Source organism: Rhinolophus hipposideros, assembly GCF_964194185.1.
Source record: "Rhinolophus hipposideros genome assembly, chromosome: 20".
In the NCBI taxonomy this organism is placed as follows: Eukaryota; Metazoa; Chordata; class Mammalia; order Chiroptera; family Rhinolophidae; genus Rhinolophus; species Rhinolophus hipposideros.
In genome coordinates this window covers 39,943,499-39,961,711 of record NC_138066.1, presented here as the reverse complement: position 1 = coordinate 39,961,711, position 18,213 = coordinate 39,943,499, and the positions used below count along the sequence as shown (strand labels likewise).

Sequence of the window (18,213 nt, the reverse complement as noted above, 5' to 3'; positions counted from 1 at the left end):
CTGGCTCTTTTCCAAAGTCAAAATGATTCAGGACATCGAGGCCGCCAGGACAGCGCAACTAAAGATACTCACGAAAGAGGACGTCCAGAACTGCTTCAGAAAGTGGCAAGAAAGATGGGATAAGTGTGTTCGAAGTGAGGGGGATTAATGGCAATGTGTCTTTTACTGTAATAATTTTTTTAATTTAAACATTCACCATATTGTTTGATCACACTTCATACACAGTGATCTAACCTGACACTCTTTTAACTAGAGTGCTTCCATGATTTACAATTTATTTAATTATCAATATTTCTGGGTTTAAATCTACTATATTGTTAATTATTTTCCTATTTGTTACATCTTTTTTTGTTTGTTTCTTTTTCTTCTTTTCCTTTCTTCTTTAGGACTGACACGTTAAATATTCCATTTTATTTCCCCTAAGGAATATTAGCATAATATTATCGCTTTGCTTTGTTATTTTTCTAGTGGTATGCTTATTTAACTTATAGTCTACCTTCAAATAATCTGAATATTATCTGAAATCAATAGCATAGGGATCTTAGAAGTTCACTGTAATCAAAGTTTGTAGTAAAAGCAGAATCCCATTATAGCAAAAGGCACTATAAAAAGTCCTAAGGATAGCCTGTAAGAATTTTGTTCTAAACTTCTATTTCCAAAATAAAACTTTAGTAATAACTAGTCAAAATAAGTTATCTACAACAAATAATTCTGTACAACAAATGGCTCCTCTGGTTCTTTTCCAGAATATGTAACAATATTTTTTTTTTTAATTTCCTATTGAGTGCTATTAACAGGTAAGACCTTCTAACTTTTGCTCCAGTATCTAGAATGACATATAGTTTCACCTCACTTTTCCCCACAAAGATATTCCAAATCATCTCTAGAAAAATCCTCTTTCAAAGCAAGCTAACAAATAATAATACAGAATTTTAAGAGTGCTTTATATAACACCATCTCTAAATAAACTATCTCTAAATAAATTAAAACTTTAACTTTCTAATTCACTATGTAGAACTCCTGTTTTTCTCTCCATGACCTCCAGAATTCTGACTTTCAATAATCTATATAATATCATAAATTAATTCCATTATCCCAAAATATGAAAGTCTTATGGAATCTGTTATGGTTAAGAGTTTATCTATAATAGTACTTGTAATATATATTGACACCCACACACAGAACCTAAAAAGGGCCTTGGAGATTAACTGGTATAGAGGTTTATTCCTTAGATCCCGAGTAAGTCTCCTAAAGATCATTATGGGGGTATCTGAACTGTTTTAAACAGGTAAACAGCCTGTTTAAAATACCAAATTCACTTGACTTTGGCTAAAATTTTATCAACTCAATATAAATAAAAAGATTTCAACTCCTTATAGTAAAATTCTTCTGATACTGCTCTAAAGCTCTGATTAACAAAATTGGTGAAATAAAGAATTGCTTAATAAATTAAATTTAATAGGAAAAAAAGGCCTTTTAAAACATAGCTTCCCAGGGAGTGAAAGGAAGAATAATAAAAGGCTGGGAATTAGATTTAGTCCAGTCTCCTACACAATAACTCTCCATATAACATCTCTAATAATTATGTACTTACACGGTTCTGCTCAAATTCTTCCTATAAACGAGAAATACCATATCAAGCAATGTGTTCTAATTTGAGGCAGCTAACTGCCAGTGGTTTTTAACCCTATTTTGAGTCACAGATCTTTTCTAAAAAATGTAATGAAAACTGTGGACCTCTTCCCCTGGAAAAAGATAACCCTGACATCTGTCCAAGGACTCTCTTGCCATAGTTGACCACAGGGAAACAAATGCTCTCATTCACAGATGGAGAAATATGGTTCTATTCCTCACCTCTATGGAGAGGAATGTGGTTAGAACTTCCAAAATGACAAATGCTCATATCCTTTGACCCAGTAATTCCATTTCTAGGGACTTACCCTGTAAATATATGTAAACGTGTGAAATGACATTATGTACAAGGCTATTCTCTATAGTACTGCTTATATCAAAACACTGCTGTCCATCTAAGTGTCCATCAACAGGAAATAGGTTAATTTATGGTTCAGCAGTACAATGGAATATTAAGCAGCCTAAGGGAAAAAAGGACAAGGAAGTACTATATGTACTAATATAAAACAATTTCTAAATTATTTTATGCACAAAAAGCAAAATTCACAGCTGTATATGCTTGTCCTTGTGTTTTTTTAAAATGGAGGGGACGACTACATAGATATATATATATATATATATGTATTTGCGCAAATATACATATCTCATATATATATCAAGTATTTATGATATATCACATATATTATACATATGATATACATATGTATATAAATTTAGAAACTGCTAATAATAGTTGTGTCCAGGGAGGGAAACCAGGTGGATATAGAAAGGGCACACAAGAGCTATTTCATTGTATCTTTGAAATCTTTTCAATTTTATACTATGTGACTATATCATGTAATCAAAATTAATTCTTTAAAAAAGAATCTCTGCCCCAGACCCTAAGAAGTTTTGCTAAGCTTCAAAACCAATCTATTCTGTACTATCATTCTATGACTTATTCATATTTTATCAGAATTTTTCTTAGGTTGTTTATCTACAGTGATCTTTCTGAACAACACAGAAAGTCTCACCCTTCTACACACAACCTGACCCCTGAGCAAATTAATTACACTCCTTTCTTTTAGGCGCCCAGCACCTTCACATCTCCATATCCACCCTCTGCTGTGTGCCACAGACATCGGGGTCCATGTCTGCCCGATTATAAGTACCTCAAGAGTATACGGTGCAACTGGCTGATCTTTTTTTTAATTCTCCGTAACACCCAGACAGTGTACAGACTCAATAAAAATTGGTTGAACTCAACTGCTGAAAATTTGGGCACTAAAATTTCAATATAGCTGTATGTATCTTTTCCTTCATCTTATCCAGTTTATCCTACAAGCAGGCCAAATGAAACTGATGGAACATTGTGTCCTGATTCTAGCTGGTCAATTGTTAATATAATGAAGACTGGCTAAGTCAGCTTTGGTTTGATGCTACTAGCTTCTGCTAATTTTGAACATTATATCTGATTGCTAAAGTTAATTAAGATATCCTGAACTAGAGGTCCTATCTCCTGAGATAAACTGCCCCTTCAGATTACATTTTAATTTCACAATTAATCCTTAGTATTTCTCTGCAGTCAGGCAAAACAGGAACTAAATTAACATCAACTCTGGCAGCAGTTCATATGATATAAGTCACACATTTACTCTTTGTATATAAGGCAAAATTATCAGTGATACGGATCACATCCATTACAACAGACACAATCACTTGTGATCTTTATGTGGGCAACATGAACAGTCTTCATAGGACTTACGATGTGAGGCAACACTAGTGAAAATAAAATTTTAATACAGCAACTTTGGATAGTTACTCACTGTTATTCTAAAATTAACCTATGCTTTAGTTAAAATAAAAGGCTATCCTATGTAACTCACCAAGTTACATGACAGCTTAGTTCTTCAAGTTCCTGGGCAAATAATACTAGTATCTTACAAAAATAATTGCCATTTGAGTATTAGTATTAGTTCTACAGATGTTAAAATTTCTAAGACTTCTAAGGCTTTTGCTGAATGTGAACTAAAAGAAAAAGAATCTACATTTGCTGGCTGCCCTTTGTCGATAAGGATCGAGGGGAAGTCAAGCTTTAACAAAAGAGTGAAGTTTTAATATGATCCAGCCATTCACTTCTGCATATCCACCCAAAAGAACTGAAAGCAGGGACTCAAACAGACATCCGTACACCCACGTTCGCAGCAGCGTTATTCACAGTAGCCAAAAGGCAGAAGCAATCCAAGAGTCCATTGACAGATAAATGGATAAATAAAATATGGTACATTAACGGAATATTATTCAGCCTTAAAAAGGAAGGAAATTCTGACACACGTTACAACATGGATGAACCCTGAAAATATTCTGCCAAGCGAAATAAGCCAGACACAAAAAAGACAAATACTGTATGACTCCACTTACGTGAGGTTTCTCGAGCAAATTCATAAAACAGAAAGTAGAATGATGGTAGCCAGAGAGTCAGAGGAGGGGTAAATGGGGAGTTATTGTGATAAATAAACGTATAATTTCATTCGTGCAAGATGAAAAAGTTCTTGAAAGGGATGGTGGTGACGGTTGCACAACAAAGTGAATGCATTTAATATCAACATACACTCAAAAATGGTTAGAATGGGGCCGGCCCAGCGGCTCAGGCGGTTAGAGTTCCATGCTCCTAACTCTGGAGGAACTAACTCCGGTTCGATTCCCACATGGGCCAGTAGGCTCTCAACCACAAGGTTGCCGGTTCAAAGTCCCGCAAGGGATGATGGGCTCCACCCCCTGCAACTAAAATTGAACACAGCACCTTGAACTGAGCTGCCTCCCGGATGGCTCAGTTGGTTGGAGCGCGTCCTCTCAACCACAAGTTTGCTAGTTCAATTCCTCCAGTCTGGCAAGGGATGGTGGGCAGCGCCCCTTGCAGCTAAAATTGAACATGGCACCTTGAGCTGAGCTGCCGCTGAGCTCCCGGATGGCTCAGTTGGTTGGAATGCGTCCTCTCAACCACAAAGTTGCCGGTTCGACTCCCTCAAGGGATGGTGGGCTGTGCCCCCTGCAACTAAAAACGGCAACTGGACCTGGAGCTGAGCTGCGCCCTCCACAACTAAGACTGAAAGAACAACTTGACTTGGAAAAAAGTCCTGGAAGTACACACTGTTCCCCAATAAAGTCCTGTTCCCCTTCCCCAATAAAATATTTTTTAAAAAATGGTTAGAATGGTAAATTTTATTTGTGTTTACCACAATAAAAAGATAGTTAAATGACCAATCTCTTTCTTTATTTCCCTCATCTAATTAGGATTAGGAAACAGACATCATCCTGCCTTTAAGAATATATATTTTTTAAATGTTCTACCTCTATTTTCCTTGATGCTGTCTTCAGCGTACACTTAGAATAAGGTACTTTTCTTCTTCCTAAGGTATTTGCAACCAAAATTCTCAAAAGCCTATATATACATAATGAAGAGCTTAATAAGGAAAGAATTTTGGCAAGATTTTGCTCTAGCCTTTGTTCCTGAAGATTTTGTATTTTAATACCACTACTCATTCTTTGATAGTATTAATGCCTAAATGAAATTTTTGAGTTTTACTTTCCCCTATCTCAACTATGGCTCCCTCTTTTGGTATAGTTCATCAAAAATAAATTTTTTAAATTGGAAGTGCCAGAGGTGAACTGTCTTCCAAGTTACATAGCTAGTTCATTTCTTAGACGGTACTAAGACTAAAGCTAGATTATCCCTATCTTGATATACTTTGCAGTATCTGCCGTTAAAAAAAAAAAAGTATGTTAAGAGCATCATATGACTATAATAAAAATTCCATTCATAGCTTTGTATCTCAAATTGCATAGGAACTTACCAATTAAGTTTCTAAAACTATCAAAAATAACCAAAATTCTCTCTTACTGTGAGCATTTACTTGACTGTGACCATTCCACAGCACAAGGTATATCTGTGAAGAGAATAACATTGCATATCTGATGGCTACGTAGACTATGATCTATTGCTAAACAGCAAAGATAAGATTCTAGAAAAGTAATGTACTGGGAGTGGTAAGAAAGCCAAGGATCAGACTTAGTCATGAGAATCTTAGAAAGCAGGCAAAACTAATAAACCAAGTGGGAAGAGCTTTTGCTGATACTCCAAATCCTTCAGACTGCTCTAACATGCAAGAGTGTTCCTTGGTTAGAAAGAAAGAACAGTCCAAATTATGAAACAAGATTTCCCATGAAAGTCTTAATAAAGACAAAAAAGCTGACCAGGGAAAGGGACAGGCAGGTGCCTGGAGAAATAACCCTACAATAGGGGTTCTGTGGCCCCACGTTTAGCCAAAATGCTACCCTCAAACTAACCAAAGAGAACAAAAATATGGGAAGGTGAACCCTTCTGCAGGCCAAAGTCACCAAGCACTCCAGGAATGTTTGTTTCATTTCGCTTTGTTTTTTAATGGCCCAAAGTCTAAGGAAGGAATATCTGAGACTAGGAAAGCCAAATCTCCTTCTGGATTAGAAAAACAGGGCACCTGCACTGCAAAAGGTCAAAGAGAATAGTGTTAAAAAGTGTTTAAGCATGGCTAACATACTAAGAAGAAGATGCTAAACTAATCCATCCCATCACATCTAGTAGTAGTTAGGAACAAGTGAAACTTACCACCAAGAGGGACCTAGCAATTTGAGACCCAGACAAGGCAGACAGGAAGGACACTGACCAAGCCAAATCATCCCTAGACTCAGCTTTAAAATAAGAAACCACTGGTAATATACCTTATTTGCTTTCCTTCTCCCTGTCTTAAGTTTTAAGAAATATTTCAATTTAATCTTTAACTAAAAGTAAACAGAATAAGAAATACCATAAATGACATTAATGGCCAGGAGTGATGATAATAACACGGACCAAATATAGGAAGGAAGGAAAGAACAGATGAGAAGTGAAAAATCACAGGGGAAGAAACTAGATATGGATTCTTTACATACTGGGACACAAGAGTTCATGCACGCGTTGTAAGTGCTAAATAGTTTTATATTACTGACTATAAAACAGTCAAATAAGGAATTACTGCATCAAAATCCATGAGAAGACAAGAATTAAGAAAGGTAAGCTCAGTACTAAAAAAAAAAAAAAATCACTTCCATTTGAGGGCATTTGCTGATGTAATTCTACAGAAAAAGCCTTGAAACTGAGCTGTACTATAGGAGGCCTGGGAATGTGGGGAGAATAAAGTCAAAGCCCAGGACCTACCCAATGAGGGGAGTCTGTGAAACCCACCACATATTTTAAACAAGGAGCACAGGGCTATTCTCCCAGGATAAGAGCGACCCAGAAATAAAAGAGCCCTCGTGAAGACTGAATGGATAAGTTTATACAGATTACAAATTAAAAGGAAAAATAAAGAAGTGGAAGGTAGGTCAGAAGAAACTACCCAGTATTCACCCCTGGGAAATAAAGGAGCAATTCAGAAGACAGGATAAGAAGAAGAGAAAATACAGTAAGAAGGTTGAACATGTTTAAATGGAGTGGAAGAAGACAGAGAATTTGACAGGCCATCATATATGAGGTCTGACAATTAAGTTTGCGAATTTGTTGCAATGATGTTGCTAACCTTCTTTTGTATCAGAGGGATTATTCAGTATGAATTTGTACCAATTGGACAAACAGTTAACCAAGTTTACTATTTGGAAGTGCTGAAAAGGCGTGAAAAAGTTAGACGACCTGAACTTTTCGCCAACAATTCATGGCTCTTGCATCACGACAATGCACCAGCTCACACGGCACTGTCTGTGAGGGAGCTTTTAGCCAGTAAACAAATAACTGTATGGGAACACCCTCCCTACTCACCTGACCTGGCCCCCCATGACTTCTTTCTTTACCTGAAGATAAAGGAAATATTGAAAGGAAGACATTTTGATGACATTCAGAACACCAAGGGTAATACAATGACAGCTCTGATGGCCATTCCAAAAAAAGAGTTCCAAAAGTACTTTGAAGGGTAGACTAGGCACTGGCATCGGTGCATAGCTTCCCAAGGGGAGTCCTTTGAAGGTGACTGTAGTGATATTCAGCAATGAGGTGTGTAGCACTTTTTCTAGGATGAGTTCGCAAACTTAACTAGCAGACCTCGTATGAGGAGACAATGGCTGGGGATATGCTCTACAACTGATGAAAAATCAGCAATCCAGATTCAAGAAGCCCAATGAATCCCAAGGAGAATAACTGAATCCACCATTCACAAAAACCTGCACACAGATGTGTACAGGAGCTATATCCCTAACTGCTAAAGCTTGGAAGCAGCTAAGATGTCCTTCAGTGGGTGACGGATAAACTGGGTACATCCAGATGATGGAATGTGATTACTCAGTACTAAAAGAAAATGAGGTAACAAGCCATGAGAAGACATGAAGAAAACCTAAATGCATTATTACTAAGTGAAAGAAGCCAATCTGAAAAGCCTACATACTGTATGATTCCAACTACATGACAATACAGAAAAGACAAAATTATGGAGACAGTGAAAAGATCAGTAGTTGCCAAGTGTTAAGCAGGGATGAACAGCTGCAGCACAGGTTTTTAGGGCAGTAAAACTACTCTGTATGATACTGTAACAGATACGTATCATTATACATTTGACCAAACCCATAGAATGTACACCACCAAAAGTGAACCCCTAATGTAAACCATGGACTTTGGGTGACAATGATGTGTCAATATACGTCATCAATTGTAACAAGTGTACCACTCTAGTGAAGAATCTTGGTAAGGAGGAGGCTATGCATGTATGGAGGGCAGGGCATACAAGAGAAATTTCTGTACCTTCTACTCGATTTCTCTGTGAGCCTAAAACTGCTCTAAAAACAAATACCTACTTTTTTTTAAAGTACATGCTCATGTTCCTAAAAAATATTCAGATATAAATAAAACACAGGCAAATAATAAAGAAAAAAAAGTAATACAACGTAGATATATCTCCCATTGCCACATTACAGCGCAGAAAATCAAAAGACAATCTTGGAAACGGGCAAAGAAAAGGTGAATTACCTTCAACAGAATGGCAATGAGATAAAAATAAAAAGGGTGTAATGGAAGCCCATGGACAGCAGTGAACAATGTGCTGAAAGAAAATAATAGCCAACCTAGAATTCTAAACCTAGCAAAACTACTATTCAAGAATAAAGTCAAAAATAGACATTTTAAAGCAGATAAAAGGGAAGACAAATCACTGACAGACCCACAGTAGAGGAATTCCAGAGGACATATTTCAGGCGAAAGAAAAAGTATTCCAGATAGAAGGTCAGAGATGCAAAAAGGAAAGAAGAACAAACAAAAGGGTAAACATGTAGATTAGGCTAAATGGACATTGACTATATAAAACAAATTCAGTAATATATGTGGACTCTTAAAAATATGTATACAAATGGTGGATGCATGACATTTTTTGCATTTATCAAAACCCGCAGAATTGCACAACACAAAGAGTAAACCCTAATGTTAAACTACAGACTTTAGTTAATAATAATGCATCAATGTTGGTTATCAATTGTAACAAATCTACCACACTTAATTCAAGATGGTAATAGGGGAAACTGGCTGGGTGGGAGGCAGTATGTGGGAACTCTGTACTATCTGCTCAATTTTCTGTAAACCTAACGCTGCTCTAAGAAATGAAGTCTATTAATTAAAATATATGTGTGTATGTATATATATACACATGCATATATATACATACACACATATATACATATATACATACACACACGTGTGTATATATATATATATACACACACACACATATATATATACATATATAATTAAATATAGAACAGCATGTGAGTTGGGAGAGGAATAATGGAGTTAAACCTTCAAGGTCCTGGTATTGACAAAAAGGAGGACAATGGCATTAACATTTATCTTTGATAAATTAAGGACACATTGTTGCAATTTCTGTGGTAACAAATAAGAGTCCATAACTTTCAAACTAGAAGAGGAGAAAATGTAATGTTAAAAATAAATAACAGACAAAAAGAAAAAGTATGAGAATGCTTATTTCTTTATCTTTCATAGTAGAGAATAAATGTAAAAAATAATTTCAAAAGAAGGTTAAAAAAGGCATAAGAAGATTTTAAGAGAAACAAGGAAGATTTAAGCCCTAATATATGTTATTGCAATAAAGGTAAATGAACTAAATCTTCCAATTACAAGGCAAGAGTTTAGAGACTGGATTAAAACAAAAAGCTAGAGTGGACCATGTCTGTATGGGTCACCACTAACTCTACTTTCATCTTCTCAATAGTCTTTTCCAATTCAACAAAGATTTATTCAATGTATATAATGTGCTGAGTATTTGAATAATCAGAGATAATGATATTATCCATATTCCCAAGGAAACTAATGAGGAAACAAATGATGTGTTATAATAAAAGTAGGTTATCAAGTGCTAATAAAATAATGCAACTAGATTGGTGGAGGTGTCTGGAAAAGCTATGAAGAGATATCTGGATTATGCTTTGAAGAATAAACCGGAGGCAGCACAGTGGCTCAGGTGGTTGGAGCACTGTGCTCCTAACGCCGAGGTCGCCGGTTCGATTCCCACATGGGCCAGTGAGCTGTGGCCTCTACAGCTAAGATTGTGAACAACAGCTCTCCCTGGAGCTGGACTGCCGTGTCCTGCCAGGAGCGGCCAGTGGCGGGCATGAGGGCCGGCAGCCGGCAAGAGCTGCCATGAGCTGCCGTGAGCAGCCGACCGACACGACAACCTCAGCTGGGGGGAGCCAAGGCTCATAACACCAGCATTGGCCAGGAGCTGTGTCCTACACAACTAGACTGAGAAACAACAGCTTGAAGCAGAGAGGTGGGGGTGGCGGAAGAAGGGGAAAAACAAAAAAAGAATAAACTGAAAGTTCATCAGGCAAATAAAAAAGGGAAGATAGAGGAGACAGCATGAGTCTGTTAGCTAACATTACGAGATCAGTCATGGTTTGAGGTAGCAGAGCACAGCAGTCAGGGAATAGACAAGTGGCCACAAAGTTGAAAATTTAGAATAGGGAGTTTTAACTTTATCCAGTAGGCAATAGGAGCCTTTAAGCAAGGGAATAAAACAATAATCCTGGGATTTTGTTGAAACATAACTCGTGGCAGTTTACGGAAAGATGAACGGGCTAGGAGAGACGGGCTATTAAGTCAGGAGTGAAGGTCTGGATGAAGGCAGTAGCAGTGGGGGCCAACAAATGCTTGAGAAATGTCAAAGAAAGAAGAGACATGCTAACTTGACTGCATGTGACATGAGAGCATCAAATAAACGCTAAAGTAAATGAAAAGAAGACAACATAAAGGCAAACACAATATATTTAACAGTTCCTTAAACAGTTCCTTTAAATTCACCAGTAGAAGTATAGACTATTTTTCAGCATTTATGCTTACTGAGCATTGTCAAACTATGTATTAAAACATCTAAACATACACAATTTTTTAAGTTATTGGCATTGATATATAAAACAACTAACACCAGATATCCATAACTGACACCTTCTAATTGATGCAATTAACTAAAAGAAGGAGAGAAAGGTAGCAGTTGGTTACATATCTTTTCAGAAGTCAAATTTGATCATTTAAAGTGATTGTGTATCAGACTCTTAAATTCATAAAAGACAGGAAATGAGATTTTTCTTTAAGACAGCAGAAATCTATGTGGCATTAATTAAAAGTATATGGTCTTGCTTCAGGCTCTGCGAAGGTTCTTATTGTGTCAAAACAAACAGTCCCATTTTTTCATGGCTTCTCATTTTGCTCTTCTTTTCAATACCATCCACATACTGCACAACCCTTTTTATACAATACAACTAAAACCAATGGCATTAGACAAAAAAGTAGGTTACAGTGTGGAATCTAAAAAAAAAAAAAAAAAAAGGCACCTTAAACATTTTTTTAAACTTATACAAATGTATACTCTCTTGCCAGTCTTTTGATGCGAGTCTTTTGAGTTATAAATCCACTGACTGCAGTTCTACACTTACACAAACCACACCCATAATGCATCATTTACAATTTCCAGTTTCGATTTCTTTAAAAATGAAGGGAGAACTTAAAAGATGCTTGGCAAGGATCCAAATGAAGAATTCTTCCAGATTTAAAAAAAAAGGTAATTTATACATTTTTATAGATAGCACTTTATATTGTGTCTTTCCAAGGCAGTTAATTTAGTTTTCTTAGAACCAACAGTTCTTTCATTTTAAAATATGTCATTAGTTCACGTAATTTTGTATTAAATTATACCACAAATGCAAGTTGTCATAAAATGATCCCTGGTAAGTTTATACTTCAACTGGTAGGAACAATGCAGTGGGCATTAGTTCGCATGTCTTATAAAAAGAGAATGGAGGTTTATTGACTAGTATCTCTGTTAAGAGAGATCTAAATTTATTTCTTATTGCTTTTACTGTACATGGAACAGTTCCTGGCATATCATAAGTACTATATAAGTATTTGCTACTCTATTAGCATTAAAATTCAACTAGGTACAGTAAAGAGTGCATGCAAGGGTGAAATTCCACCTACTTTTACCCAGTCTCCAGAATCAGAGACTACCTATACTTAAATTGTCAAAAGGGAGTAGAGAAGGGAATATAAACTGCAATGGTCCTCACTGGAAACATATCAATACAGGGTATAGTCAGTTTCACATTACTGGAAGTGGGTTATCCAGTGCTTAAAGACACAGATCTTAAAAAAGAAGTAGGCTAGCTCACATATCGGGTCAACAAGAAATGAAAAAGTAGGTTCATAACTCAATTTAACTTTATCACCTCAAAAAGGTTAACAGCATAGTCATTGGTCTTCCTAAAAAGTGGCAGCTAGACCAGAGGAGAAAAGACAACTACAGCTTCTTGGAGCACATTAGGCTACTTTCCTCTCATCAACTCACTAATGACAGAAAACATCAATCTCTTAAATAAAAAACACATAGTGCATTCCAAAGCATTATGTGCTTTTGGTTCAACAGTTATAAATTAAATATGCTAAACAAGGAGAAATTCAATGCATATAAATTCAATATGCAAGAATATTTTAAATTTGCAAATAAAAAACTTAAATATAAATAAAGAGCAACTTAAATATAAGTAATAAATGCAGTGGCTTGGCCATTTCGTTTTAGTGTAGTTTTGTAATGCGTATCTAATTTGCAGGTGCAAAAAAAAAATTGAAGCAACATGACAGAAGATCTATAATAACCAGGAAGTTCAAAGACTGCAGCTACTTAAAACACTCCTATCCGCTAGGAAAGAATCTACAGTAGCATTGACTTTCTTCCTTCTATGGACATCAAAAAGGACTGAAAATGTCATGAATAGTTAGGAGAAACTCAAGAGACACCCCATGCGGCTGCACTAACCCCACTAGATGGCACTATCACAGGAAAGTCACTCTGCTCTCCCTTTTGGAGTTAAGGGCTGAAAGCTCTCTTGATTTTTGCAAAACTGAAAGCTGTCATCAACACAGTGACATCCTTACTAGAAAAGTATGACCCATAATGAGGAATTCAAACCTTGGAGGAGTTTTTCCAAAAGCACCTTTTCTCCCAGTACTATGGCCTCCTCTCCACTCCTATTTCAAATCAGTGGTATGAGAGAGACAGTGTCTTGCAGGCAAAAGAAGTTGTACAAAATGGAGATTTTCTTTTCCTCTTCCTAACTCTGCAAACTACAGAATAATTTATCTGCTTTTTCTCCCTTCAAGTTTCTTTGCTATGAGGGAAAAAAAACACTCCCTTGCTAGTCCTTGAATAATGTATTTATTGTAATCAATATACTTACCATGACTGGAAATGTCAAAATAACATACAATTAATGCCATAAAAACATTTGGATAGAAATGAATGTCTTTCTCTATATGTTAAAGGTAGAACTTCCTATTAAACAGATCATCAGATTACATTTTCTGACACATTAGTTACATTATGTTAAGATGGGTCTGAACAGCAAAATTTACATTGTCACTCATTCCCATCACTCATGCTCTACGCCATCAAAAGTATACTTGGATAAGCTATCATGAACCCAAAAACAAAAGGAAAGAAAAGCATACTAACAACCAAGTCCAATGAGTTTAAACTACCTACAACTTGAATACAAACTTACTTTTACTCAGTAGGTGACCATTTGAACAGACGAATTTGGATATGAGCCTTCTGCTGAATTCCCAAGTTAAAAGACACATCAAAGGTAATCAACTGAATCAGAGATCAATTTAATACTTAAACACAGTGCTCACTTCCAGTTGAAGCTAGTTCACCTAGATCATATAACCTCAATATGTAACAACAGTCAGGAGTATAGCCCTCCAAAGTGCCACAAAGTCAGTTATTAAAGTGGCCAAAAAGACCAAGTACAAAATGTGTAACAAATCCTGTGTTCTCATAGCCCCATGTCACAGCTCTAACACAGTTCTCATCACAGCTCTCATCATCTATCTCTCTTTGTCTGTGTCTCTCACTTTCTGGGGGCTTGGCGGCACTGGGCTGAGGTGTCATCCCTAACACTCTGCACAATGCCAGTATGCAGTAGGCACTCAGCATTTGCTGAATGAACAAAAACTATCAAGTTATTCCAGCTCACCAAAATTCTGAGACTCATCAAAGCAGCTAGTTTTTTTCAACTAAAACTTGACAAACACCATCTTTAAGGAGCTCCTAACTAAAACAGGAGACTGACATCGAGGTCACCAGGAGAAGTAAGATTTCTTGACTAGCACAGAAAGAAATGTATCCCATTAAGTCGAATATGCTTTACCTATTGTACTAAAACCATCCTATGAGAGCAGAGGGATAAAGTAGCAGGTACATAAGGACGCACAGAAAGGCCTAACATTGTTTAACATCTGCCCGTTAATGGAGGCTTGAGCTTATTTTATGCTCCCAGGACAAAAATAAAAAGAGTGAACAAGAAGGAAAAAATATGAAGAGAAAGAAAGCAGTCTGGGGGTGCAACCTGGAGGAATCTGCTGAATTGCAGATTTGGAGAACTGACAAACTTAAGACGCAGAGTTTTCAAACTCTACCATATAACTACCCAAAAAGTCCAGCGTAAGGAAGCTATGCCAATACCTTTCAATTAACAGTTTTCTTCTGAGTGACTGAGGAGTTTTGACAAAATATGGCCTAGACTACACACACCATTAAGTATCCTTGCAATAAAATCAATGGGAAACCCCTCCCGAATCAGAGGGGAAAGAGCATGTACTCCCATATGGAATACCTTCAAATGTACTGCTAAATGGTTGGGATGAGTGGTAGGACTTAAAAGTTCATTGGAACCATAAGCTGAATCTTCTCTCCTACCACCTATCAGTATGGCCCACCCAAACTGCCCTTAATTGATTTTTAAATGTGTTTAAATTAGACTACGAACAGTGTTCACTATCATTGTACTCACCTTACTAACACCAACTCCAGTAAATCTGGCCTCTAATAATTCTTGCCGTCGTGGGTCCAGGCTATGCAGTTCTTCCATCATTTCTACTGGGGAAAAAAAAAAAGGAGTTGTAAGACCATAAAAGCTAAAATGTGAGGAGCCAATTTTTAGATATAACAAAACTCACAGGAATTATTTCACTGAACGGTCACATACAGGTAAACCTCAAGTAAATATAGCATACAAGTAACCAATGTGCAGCATCAAATAGTAACACATTTAAAGTTAGAAAGCTGCTCAAAAGTCCTCTTCTGAGGGTCACTTATTCTTCTCTAGTTCTGATTTGATTTTAACAGCAAAAAACCTCAAACTTCAAACGCTTCCTATAATTTCTGCAAAAGTTGAGAAAAGAGACTAGCTTGCAAAAAAATAAAATTCCTTCTATCAACCTCTGAATTTAGCTAAGTACTTTTGGATAGTTCTTTCCCAAACGCACAGGAACTAGTTCTTAAACTAAAAATATGAATCATTAATAATAATTTCATTGTACAGCATGAATCAGAAGCTACAAATAACTTCGAAATGAACGCTATTATATAGCTTCTTTCTCTGAAGAGCTCACAGCGGCTCATGAAAAAAGGAATGATTTTAAATTTAATAGAGAACCCCTGGTAAAACCATCAACCTGCATTCACTCAGGAAATTAGTACAGCTCCATAACCATCCCTTTTCCGAAATCTTTTTCTGACCACTCCCTGGAGCAGTAGGTTTCTCTAGACATCTGCTTTTAGCACTCCTTCCAAGCAGGGAGGGGCAGGAGGACACCATTTTTAAACTCCTTCCATGGCCAATTAATGCACAGGCCACTTTCAGCAAACATGTCCATCCTTTGCAAGGGATCAACTTTTGCAGAACCCACTGGAAACCTCTCTGTGGAAAAGGAGCCCCCAGCATTCCACAGACCCCCTTTGCACACACGATTAAATAGTATCGGAATGATTGCCATGATTTAAAAGTTCACTGAAAACATGAATTAAACATCCCCTTCTGCGATCTAACAACTCCACAATTTCCAGTAACAACCCCTACAAGTCCTCCGGTTTCATTTCCTTCCTGGATTGAGAGCCTGAGGCAAAGGGGGATGAAAGGGTGACAAATTAAAGTTTCACCCACACATACAAGTGCAGGTTACAGAGGGAATTAGAGAATTCAAGGAAGGGTAGAAAGGCATCTTTTAAAACGGAACAGACAGAGAAAGGAGAAGGAGAGTTTCCCGTGAGTGGCCTTCCTCGCGTGCGCCCTGCCCTAATCGAGGCCGGAATGGCAGAGGTTGCAGCCTCCCTCAAAGCCCAGGGTCTCTCCAACATTTCCTGAACCTCCATCCCCCGGCCTGGCTCGGAAAACGATACCCATGCGGTTATTTCATTTAATGTCAACTCATGTTAAGGAAATCTCCCCTCGGTCTCATTCCAGCGGGGCCTCGGGCTGGGATCCTCCCTGTACACCGAGCCGGGAAGCAGGACCGACGGGGCCTGGTCCCGGCGCCCCTCGCCTCCCGCCGGCTCTAAACTTTCCCCAACTCCGGGCCCACCTGTCACGGAGGGAGGGCGGGCCGGCTCTCGGGGGCGCCCGGGACACTGCCAGGGCCTCCAGCCGCCCAGGCGCCCCTCTCTCCCCGCCGGCCGCGGGCTCCACTCCCAGGCCGGGGCCGCCGGGGCCTCCCCCATCTTCCGCTCGGCCCCTCGGCGACCCGCAGCCCTCGGGGAGCCCCTCCTGCCTCAGCACCGAGGAGCTGCGGCCCGGCGCCGGCCCCCGAGGGGGCTCGGGTCGCAGCCTCCTCGGCCGAAGGGGTCCCCGGAACGGTTAATGCCCGAGGCCCGGCGCCCTCCCCCGCCCGGGGCTCAGCCTCTCACCTGCCGCTGCCGCCGCCGCCGCAGCTCCACGTTCCTCCAGGGAGGGGCCCCGACCCGACCCGGCTGCGGACCGCTCTACTCTCCCCCTGGGCAGGCCCGGGGCGGAGCCGGGGCCTCTCCTGAGCGCCGCAACCCCCCGCCCGGGTAGCCGCCGCCGGCGCCGGGCTCCACGAGAGGGCGGGCGGGGGAGGGGGGCCGCGGAGGCCGCAGATCCCCGGGCTCGCGTACAGAGCCAGGCGCCCGACGCGGGCCCGGGCCCGGGCGGCCACGGGGGGCGCGGGACCGTCCTCCTGGCGCCGGACAAAGGCCAAGGGAGGCGCAGGAGGGCCCAGGCCGGGCCGGGAGGTGGGGACCCGCTTGGCTGGGGGCCACTCGGGTGCGGCGCGGAGGGCGGGGGGGTCGGAACCGCTGGTGCCCAGGACCCGCCTCCGGCCCCTTAATCCGGATCGGTTCGGTCCGGATTAGTAGTGATCGGTGTAAACACACTAGTGAAACCGCGTGTTTCCTCGCGAGATTTGCACGGTTGGGAGGCAGGGGGGGTCCTGGGGGGGTGGGGGAAGAGCAGACAGTGGGGGAGGAGGGGGAGGGGACGAGGAAGGTGGGGGTCCCCGCTGCCCCGGGCGCCCCGCCTCCTCCAATCAGCGGCCGGACTGGCGGGCAGGGGTTAACTAGGGGACCCCGCGTTGGTGGAGGAGGCCGCCGCCTCGCCTGGCGGGAGGGCGGGCGGAGCGGGCGGACCGACAGCGACGCGAGGGGAGGTCGGGCCGCCCAGAGATCGGCTCCGGCCGGAGTCCCGGAGCCTCTGCTGCCGTCTTTGTATAAGCGGCCCCCGCCCCACGGGAGCAGCCCCGGCCAAGGCGGTTGGGCCGGCGCCCTGGGCTGCGGACCGGCGCTGGAGGGGCCTCGCCGCCGGGGCCGGGCGCTTCCCGGAGTCGCCTCGCGGAACCCCGCGCCCGCCTAATCCCTGGTCTCCACGAGTTCGGGTGAGAAGTGGGGTGGCTCTGCCCAGGATGGATGCTAGAGGAAGAAGCCCGGGAGCCGGCGTGCCCCGCCCGAACTTCCCCGGGGATGTTGTTAGTGAGTTCGCTGTGCCCACCGGTGTCCGCTGGCGCTCGCGCCCCGCCACTCTCCAAAGCGATCGTCTGGCTCCCCGGACCCACACTTGCCGCCCTGGAAAACGGACAGCACTTTTCCTCCACAGACCTGGTTGACAGGGCGTCTGCGGGGACAAAAACGGTGCCCTGGGATCACAGCTGAGCCCCCACCCCCACCAGGATGTTGCCCCCCAGAAGCCTGG

General features: G+C 40.6%; 1 protein-coding gene across 5 annotated transcripts in view; it reads right to left on the bottom strand.

Moving 5' to 3' along the window:
- TLK2 (tousled like kinase 2) overlaps window positions 1-17,374 on the bottom strand; it is a 102,028-nt gene extending 84,654 nt beyond the window's left edge. The window contains exons 1-2 of one of the 5 annotated variants that reach the window (XM_081029579.1): window positions 16,917-17,374; window positions 15,025-15,107 (exon numbers count right to left, since the gene is read on the bottom strand). In XM_081029579.1, the coding sequence (XP_080885705.1) occupies window positions 15,025-15,105 (81 nt within the window). In that variant the 5' untranslated portion in view covers window positions 15,106-15,107; window positions 16,917-17,374. Of the gene's footprint in view, window positions 1-15,024; window positions 15,111-16,916 lie in introns of all 5 variants that reach the window. The other 4 variants (XM_081029581.1, XM_081029584.1, XM_081029582.1 and 1 more) reach the window with 4 other exon arrangements.
- Between the last annotated feature and the right edge of the window lie 839 nt (window positions 17,375-18,213).